The 9,058-nt window shown below is 49.2% G+C and overlaps 1 protein-coding gene across 3 annotated transcripts in view; it reads left to right on the top strand.

Annotated features, from left to right (window-relative positions):
- The window catches only part of MAP3K1 (mitogen-activated protein kinase kinase kinase 1), a 50,071-nt gene extending 41,494 nt beyond the window's left edge, over positions 1-8,577 (top strand). For all 3 annotated transcript variants that reach the window (XM_066602372.1, XM_066602373.1, XM_066602375.1), the window contains exons 10-20: positions 95-379; positions 461-582; positions 676-767; positions 1,658-1,847; positions 2,039-3,296; positions 3,379-3,531; positions 3,942-4,104; positions 4,178-4,309; positions 4,427-4,569; positions 4,654-4,785; positions 5,167-8,577. In XM_066602372.1, coding sequence (XP_066458469.1) covers positions 95-379; positions 461-582; positions 676-767; positions 1,658-1,847; positions 2,039-3,296; positions 3,379-3,531; positions 3,942-4,104; positions 4,178-4,309; positions 4,427-4,569; positions 4,654-4,785; positions 5,167-5,316 — 2,820 coding nt within the window. In that variant the 3' untranslated portion in view covers positions 5,317-8,577. The remainder of the gene's footprint in view (positions 1-94; positions 380-460; positions 583-675; positions 768-1,657; positions 1,848-2,038; positions 3,297-3,378; positions 3,532-3,941; positions 4,105-4,177; positions 4,310-4,426; positions 4,570-4,653; positions 4,786-5,166) is intronic.
- The last annotated feature ends 481 nt before the right edge of the window (positions 8,578-9,058 follow it).

Here is a 9,058-nt window from a genome sequence, read left to right on the forward strand (position 1 = left end):
CTACTTGTGCAGTTGCGTCATTTTAGATGTGTCGAAGCAATAAAAAAAAATCTGGTGGAGATGGGATTTAACTTTTTTTTTTTTTTTTTCCTAGGTTTTTGGAATGGAGCTGGTTGGCTGCTTGTTCTCCCGGAACTGGAATATCCGAGAAATGGCGCTGAGGCGTCTGTCACATGACGTCAGCGGGGCGCTGCTGTTGGCTAATGGTGAAAGCACTGGAACGTCCGGCACTGGCAGCACATCCGGCAGCGCTGCGCCCCACGCTGCCAGCAGCTCATCTCAGTCCAGTATCTCAGGGGACGCTGTGGTGGAGGCGTGCTGCAGCGTGCTGTCCATGGTGTGCGGGGACCCCGTCTACAAAGTCTATGTCGCTGCTTTAGTGAGTTTCTCTCCTCTGAACGTTCCCTCGTGTTTCTCTTTCCGTCTTTCCTATTCTAACCAGGGATTTCCTTGTCTGCAGAAAACCCTACGAGCCATGTTGGTGTACACCCCCTGCCACACGACGGCCGAACGCAAAAAGCTGCAACGACTTCTCAACCCTGTTGTGGAAACCATTTTGGTTAAGTGTGCGGATGCCAACAGGTGACTTATAAAAGCCAGCGCTGCGATTTATGTGCAACAAAAGACAGTGGCTTCCATGAAACTAACAGCTTTTCTTTTGATTTCCTCCTGCAGCCGAACAAGTCAGCTGTCGGTGTCAACGCTGCTGGAGCTATGCAAAGGGCAAGCCGGAGAGCTGGCGGTGGGGCGTGAGATTCTCAAATCTGGTCAGTGATGCTTCCTGCTTATGTATGTGTCCATTTTTGTAGCCATGTAATTGTAGCAAAAAAAACTAATTTGCTAAATCGCTGCAATATTACAAGCCTTCGTGCAAAAGAGCCGCAAAAATATATACTACGTTTAATCGCACTTTACGTAATAAGCACATGGTCATATGTCATAGTTGCCACAAAGCAGAATCACTGCAGTGTAAGCCGTTACTCTACTGTCCTCCGGTGAATGAGTTGGTTCTGATTAGCTCATTAATACAAATTAAATTTAGTGGGTGTTGTGCCTGCAGTACCAAAGCGGTCCACTGCAATGATGACAGAGCTATCTGCTTCGAGCGCTGTCCGCTCTTGACAGTAGTCTAAAGACAGGTCATCAATAGAGAAAGATCCCCAAAGCCCCAGACAACCCCTTTAAGCTGTATTTACACAGGCAAGTGTGATCTAGGTCCAAACAAATCAGACATATATCGCACTCCTTTATCTGCGATATTCAAGCACATGCAATGCATGTTCCATGAAAAGCATAGAAAAATCTTTCCAATAGTTTTAAATAGCTGTGGGGCCCCATTTATCAGACTTTTAGACTAGAAGGTGGTACTAGGGGCCACCTAGCAAGAGAGCCACATCAACAGCAAGAAGTGGAAGAGCTGGGATTCCTGTAGTGTTTGCTCCGTCCCCTCATACTTGCACTAATCGCTTCCTCTCCTTTTTCCATGCCAGTGACCATATTCAGTACCCCTCACCTCTGAAGTTACGTTTACGGATGCATTAGCGCTATTGGTAGTGCAGACGATTACTGCAGCCTGCCTGATGTATTAGCTGGATGTGTCTGTATAGAAGTCGGTCCTACAAGGGCGTCGTTTATAAATCTTTCTGTACGGTTTTAGGTTCCATGGGCATCGGGGGTGTAGAATACGTCCTGAACTGTATCCTGGCCTCCCAGCCGGAGTCTAACAACTGGCAAGCACTGTTGGGCCGCTTGTGTCTCATCGACCGACTGCTGCTGGAATTTCCTGCTGAGTTTTATCCCCACATCATCAGCGGAGACATTGTACAGGCAGACGCAGCAGTGGAGAGGTAATGGGGGTAACATATGCAAATGTCAACAAGGGTGTGGAGGGAACAGTTGTATCTGAACTCTGCAAGCAGTATGGTCGAGGAACCTTCTGACCCCTGAGCCACCAGAGCCTTGCTACAGGGGGCGACTGCTGCACTGGATAGTCTTGCTTCTCAGGGCAGCATATGTGACCGTTTCTTTTCTCTCGTAGGTACAGGAGTCTGCTGTCCTTGCTGAATTTCGCCTTGCAGTCCATTGACAATTCACACTCGATGGTTGGAAAGCTGTCACGCAGAGTATTCCTGAGTGCGGCGAGGATGGTGGCACGAGTCCCCCATGTGTACGTCAAGCTACTGGACATGCTAAGCGCCACCAGCTCTACGCATTACAGCAGGATGCGGAGACGGTTAATGGCCATCGCTGAAGAAATGGACATAGTCGAAGTCATTCAGCAGGGCCTGGATGACTCGCAAGCTTTCGAAAGCCGCAGGGAAGCGTTCGTTCAGCCGTCGGCCCCTGCAAATTCCCCCATCACCTCCCAAAATAACTCCCCAGAACATACTATGCAGCTATCAGGGAAGGACTTCTGCGTCTCCAAAGCGGCTTCCAGCCCTGCGGACTTGAATGAGGCGCTAGAAGCCATGTCCTTGGGACTTCCACTGTCCACGGCACCAACCGAGCAACCAAAGCCTGCCATCCAGACAAGACGCAGACCGCTAAGTCAATGCTTGAACTCTCCTTCCTCTCAGCCCCATTCCTTATTCCAGACGTTGTCTTCCCCTTCCACCCCGTCTGGGACAGCTGGTCCTGTCTCGGATGTTGCCAAGCCCAAACCTCAAGGATTTGCTCCCTGTAAACTTGCCTCCGCTTCCCCTCAGACTCAGAGGAAATTTTCTCTTCCAATTCAGAAACAGCATTCAGGGGGTAAAGAACCCGAAAAACTCTCTCCCATCTTCACCCAAGCCCGACCGCTGCCATCTCATCAAATACACAGGCCAAAACCATCCCGGCCCACGCCAGGGGACATGGGGAAACCGGGAGACTCTCCAAAAGGCAATATGACTCTGGAGCTCAACGTTTCCCACTGTGATAATGGGGGTAGTAGTCCCAGCGCTGTTATACCTAGTGACGACACTGTGTTCACCCCTGTGGAGGAGAAGAGCCGCCTGGATGCCAACACAGAGCTCAACTCCAGCATGGAAGACTTGCTGGAGGCATCCATACCGGCGTGTGATAGCACCGTCACCTTCAAATCGGAGGTCGCCGTGCTGTCACCCGAGCGGGCCGAGATCGATAACACGTACAAGGAGGACGTCAGTCATAACCAGAAGTGCAAGGAGAAAATGGAGGCCGAAGAGGAGGAGGCGCTGGCCATCGCACTGGCCATGTCAGCCTCTCAGGACGCTCTACCGGTCATCCCACAGCTGCAGGTGGAGAACGGAGAGGACGTCATCATCATCCAGCAGGATGTAAGTCTACAGACCCCAATCCCAGCTTAGACTCATAGGACATGACTGGGACCCCACTTAATGATGACTCTCCCCATTGCAGACCCCAGAGACGCTGCCTGGTCATACCAAAGTGAAGAATCACTATCGGGAAGAAGTGGAGTGGCTGAAGGGCCAGCAGATTGGACTAGGAGCCTTCTCCTCCTGCTACCAGGCTCAGGATGTCGGGACTGGCACCTTAATGGCTGTTAAACAGGTGAGCTTACATGCCCGGCAGATCTGGGTTGTACATGGAGGATGGTGTTGTGGGCTGTGCCCAGCGGATGTAGGGGTTGTGGTACAGTGCTGTGCCCAGCAGGTTTGTAGCTGTACATGGACAGGGATCCATAAGTAAATGAGAATTGGCCCCTTTGTCGTGATACGGGGTCCCTCCCCCACCCCAAAAACAGAAGAGGTTGATGTTTGTTTCACCTCTCCACGATCTTTACTCAGTTCCCCACCTCATGACTGCTGACCACTCTGTTTCTCCCGAACCTAGTAGCATAGCGCTTAGCCCCCGCTCTTCAGGGCCCCGTATCTGCCGCGGGGTCCACCTCCGATATGTAGCAGCTCACACATTGAGTATTAGCAGGGCTGCTTCACCGCTCTCCTCCTTCTCATCTGCAGGTCACCTACGTCAGGAACACCTCCACGGAGCAGGAAGAGGTGGTTGAGGCGCTGCGCGAGGAGATCCGCATGATGAGCCACCTCTGTCACCCCAACATCATCCGAATGCTGGGCGCCACCTGTGAGAAGAACAACTACAACCTCTTCGTGGAGTGGATGGCAGGTAATCGCGGTCCGTGCCCCCACCCTGCTGCGTAAGAGCAGAGCCTTCTCCTGACTCTCCGTTCGTTTTCCAGGCGGTTCCGTCGCTCACCTGCTGAGTAAATACGGAGCCTTCAAGGAGTCGGTCATCATCAACTACACGGAGCAGCTGCTGCGGGGACTGTCGTACCTCCACGAGAATCAGATCATTCACAGAGATATTAAAGGTAACCTGCTGGGTGGAGGTTGGGGGTTGTAGTCCTACAGACTCTCCATCGTATGGAATGTTGTGCTCTTAGTCTGTCCTCACTGACCGCTGTCTTCTGTGCCATCTGCTTTTACAGGTGCCAATCTACTGATTGACAGCACTGGACAGCGGCTGCGTATCGCTGACTTCGGAGCCGCCGCTAGACTGGCCTCGAAAGGCACAGGCGCTGGAGAATTTCAAGGCCAGCTGCTGGGGACCATTGCGTTCATGGCACCAGAGGTACGGCGATGACTTATTCGCAGCGTGAACGTGTGTCGCATCGTTGGCTGCGAGTCTCATGTTGTAATGTTGGTGTTTATCCAGGTGCTGCGGGGGCAGCAGTACGGGCGGAGCTGCGACGTCTGGAGCGTCGGCTGCAGTATAATCGAGATGTCCTGCGCCAAACCTCCATGGAACGCAGAAAAGCACTCCAACCACCTCGCACTGATCTTCAAGGTAACTATTTCAGTACAGCAAGGGTTAATTTTCCTAGATCCTTAAAGGTATAGTCCAAAATAGCTTCCCAAAAACAGCGCCACCTCCTGGTTGTCTAATATTGCAGCTCAAGTCTATTGAAATGAATGAGCCTAAGCTGCAATGCCACACTCCACCAGTAGGGAGGTGTGGATCAGCAGATTGACTCCAGCATACATTACAGCTGCTCACGGGCTTGCACGGTTGATGTCATGTGACCTAATAAAGCGGCGCACACCATATCGTGCCTGGAACGGATGACATATATTTGCATTTCTATAGCTTCGTGTATAATTTCTGTAATTGTGGTCGGTCATGTGATCACGAGGGGTAACGACGTGATTGTTTCTATTTTGCGTCCAGATTGCAAGTGCAACGACCGCGCCGACCATCCCCGCCCATCTCTCGCCCGGTCTGCGAGACGTGACTCTCCGGTGTCTGGAACTTCAACCTCAAGACCGGCCTCCATCCAGAGAGCTACTGAAACACCCGGTCTTCAGAACAAAGTGGTAGAAAGAAAGCCGAGAGACCGACGTCTTACAACATGCTACTGAGGGGGAGGGGCTCCGGATTTTGGCGCCCTGCCCCTGCCAATACCTGTGTTATGTAGCCGCCTCAGCGCCAATGTTCAGGTGCTCGCCTGCTGGGAGGTTCAGTTCCAAAAAATGAGGATTTTATCTTCTCACAGTTTTTTATTTATTTTCTACGAGAATTGCGCCTCTCGCAGCCGGCGCTGCAGAAATTCAGCGGAACACTTAGACGGCGCGCTGTAGTCTGGAGGAGACACCGCGAGAGCGCTGTGTACGTGGCCGTAGAGAGATGCAATGTGTAAATATTGTCTACACTGTACACCCCCGACAACCCGCTCACAACCCCCGACAACCCGCTCACTCCCTCCTAATGTTTCCGACATTTTAAGCAGTTTTTTATATCGTAAGGTAACGTCATTTCACGTGTCTATGGGGGAGGGGTTGACTATTTTTAAGGTTTTTTTTTTTTTTCTCCCTCTGTTGCAAACTTTTTTCGTTTTCCCTGCGAGAAGAGTAACCTGGAAATGACTAAGTTTAAACTGAAAATTTTCTATTGAGCTCTAGTTGTCTTGACCCCTTTACTTTACCCTGCAGCTCATCCTATTTAGATTGGTTTTGCCCCATTTAAAGGACCATCTCATGAAGACAACTCTTTTAAAAGTAGTCAGACTAGTGATCATCTGATCATCACTGGTCTTGCTTCTCAAACCCCAGTGGTTTACTCGCCCCCTAGAGGGGAGTATAATACATGGCAGCCATCACAGAGCATCTAACCCGCCTCTGACAGCTGTGTACCCTAATAGGGTATATGGAAAGGACTTGTATTCATGAGACCACCCTATAAGTGATGGCTATGATGCATTGGCTACACAGTCAAAGGCTGCCTATGTGTCCATCCCCTATGCTTTACACTGCAGTTCATTCTGGTTGGCTCCTGTGTATAAGGACTTCCGTTCTGATTGGCCAGCATTTGAGTACATGGCACTACATGTAGAGAATTGGTCACCGGAAGTTGTATCTGCTGTACATTACACTGCCCCTCCGTGCTGCACAGACCGTTCCGGAGTAGTTCTGTGACGGCTGTCGCTCACCTTTACATTTCTTCGGTTTCCAGGTTGCTCAGCTGAGAAGGGAACATTTTTAGTGTTCATCTCCTTCCTGTTAAATCTTGTCTTGGTTAGGATGGGGTTAATTTCTTCAAGTATCTGGAACTTTCCGTTTTTTTTTCCCCTTCTAACATTGCGGAGCTCGGATGTGTCTCAAACCAAATCAAGACGATCAACTTGACTACGATTTTTTATTTTTTTTGACTATTTCTAATTGGCCAACTTGCTGCTGGTTTCCTTCTGTAATACGTGAGGATTATAGTTTGCAGTTAAACTTGCGACTCAAGGGAATGTCCACGATTATAAAAAACATGGCTGCTTTCTTCCAGAAAACGGCGTCTCCCTGCTCATGGGTCCAGTGCTGGTCTTGGGTTGGATGGAACCCTGTGCGGAATGTTTTTTTCTTTTTTGTCGCTTCCTCCCCCTTAAGGAAAAAGAAATACTGCATTGTTAGTCATTCTGCTTGTGCAGCAAGATAGCAGTGTACCCACACCAGAACTGCTCCGTAAATAAATACAGCACCAGAACCAAGCTCATAACCTATATACAGCATCCGAACCAAGCTGGGTACACAAATACAGCGCCAGAACCAAGCTCATAACCTATACATAGCACCAGAACCAAGCTGGGTACACAAATACAGCGCCAGAACCAAGCTGGGTACACAAATACAGCACCAGACAGAACCAAGCTCATAACCTATACATAGCACCAGAACCGAGCTGGGTACACAAATACAGCGGCAGAACCAAGCTGGGTACACATACAGCAGCAGTACTAAGTAATTGTGTTGCAGGGTCACCTGCAGTGGGACCTCAAAACATCAGAGGGTAGGAGATAGCACCAGGAGGAGGATGATTCATGTAGTTCCACAAGATGCTGCCGCACAGAAGGAAGTCTGGCCAGTCAGCCTAAAGGGGCGCAACGCCCTCAGCTTATATTTGCCTGGTGGCCGGTGTGCTGTGTGACCTCTAGGGTCGCACGTTACTAAGGCTGGCCATGTCTGTAACCCCCAATTGATGAGACTTGGTGGATTTGCCCGACTTGCACCTGCGCATTCATACACTTACAATCACTACTGTTGCTCCTCCTGTCACTGCAGTATAATATTGCAGCTGCAGAACCGCAAGAGTGACTTCGGTGAATGAGGCCAAATGTCTGCCAGCCCCGTGTCCACCATGCATCCCGAGCTTCGATCAAACAGCCACTGCCTGCATCATGCGTACTACCGAAGGAAAGCGGCCGCCTCGTCGTTCCACTTGATCCGATGCTTTTTTAACTCCTTGGAAGCCAGGTTGTTGCACAATGGAAAAAGAATCCCCAGTTATTCCGTAACTCAGGATCGCATCTCCATAAGCTACTGTACGTTTCTCTGAAACGGCGTCAATGTGAATTTTCGTGACATCGGACATTCCTTTTTTTTTTTTTTTTTTCGTGCGACAGACAAGCGAAATTCCAAAGAGTTAAAGTCGACTTGTTCCTTAATGTGAAGTCTCGTAGCTCTGACTGTCTTGTACTTGACTCCTGTATATTATATATATATATGATGGTCTTGCACTCTTTCCAATGTACTGGAAGATTGATCGTTGTTGTCCGCGCTGCCCCTCCCCCCGCAGAGATGACCCTTGCTCAATCAGTATTACCCTTGTAGATGAGATCCTCGCGCTTCATTATTTTTTTTTTTTTTTTTCTTGCGGTTGCGCTTATTTTATGCAGATTTTGGTGTATTCTTATTTCCTTTGGATCAAAGCTGGACTGAGAATCGTGTTGCCGTACGGTTATTTGTGACCTTCTTAATGTTATTTGGTACTTCCTGTAAATAACTCCCCCCGCTTCGTGTGATTTCAGTCTCTACTACCTCAGGCGTCCTTATAGATTCTTCTTCTACCAAAGTTTTTTTGCCTTTTTTTTTTTTCCACAATGAGACGTTCTATATATTTGCTGTATGACGGATTCCTAAGACTTCCAGGGCTCAAGGGCTTCACAAACAAACCTCCTCCTAGCACCTTAAACTGTGCAAAGCAAACATGTTGCTGAAATCTCTGGGTTTAAGATGAAACATTAAATTTGGCTTCAATGTATCCGATGTCAGAAATATATCAGAAGATTTTAATTATTAAAGGTTTTTAACCCGTGAAGCGCTTTTATAGCATCATTTGTACCGATTTCTGGTGGTTTTGTCTTTATAGTAAATAAAAGTTTTGAAGAAATCGCCGAGTGTTTTCTCTAAGGGGCGAAAAGTCAATCAATGCGCTTGACCAGCTTCCTCCGTCCCATAGAAGTGAATGGAGTCCAGCATGTTGCCACCCGGTTTGTATTTGGCACATGGTGGTCACAGATCTCAGGATCGCTAGGAGTTCCAGTGGACGGACATGGGGAAAAATGTCATTGGCATGAAATCCCCTTTAACTCCTCCCCAACCACATAATGTAAACACTCCTCATGCGGTCGTGAGGGGTGTATGGAGCGACTGCCACGTACAGCGTTGGCTCTGATAGCTGTTTAGACTTGTGGTCAGACCTGCCTGCAGCATCTAAACAGCGGGATGAGGGGACCCCTTCCTATACTGTATCGGCGCACTGTGATGCAATCGGAGGGCGTCTATGGACTAGCATGGCA

This window comes from Eleutherodactylus coqui, chromosome 5, assembly GCF_035609145.1.
Source record: "Eleutherodactylus coqui strain aEleCoq1 chromosome 5, aEleCoq1.hap1, whole genome shotgun sequence".
Lineage (NCBI taxonomy): Eukaryota > Metazoa > Chordata > Amphibia > Anura > Eleutherodactylidae > Eleutherodactylus > Eleutherodactylus coqui.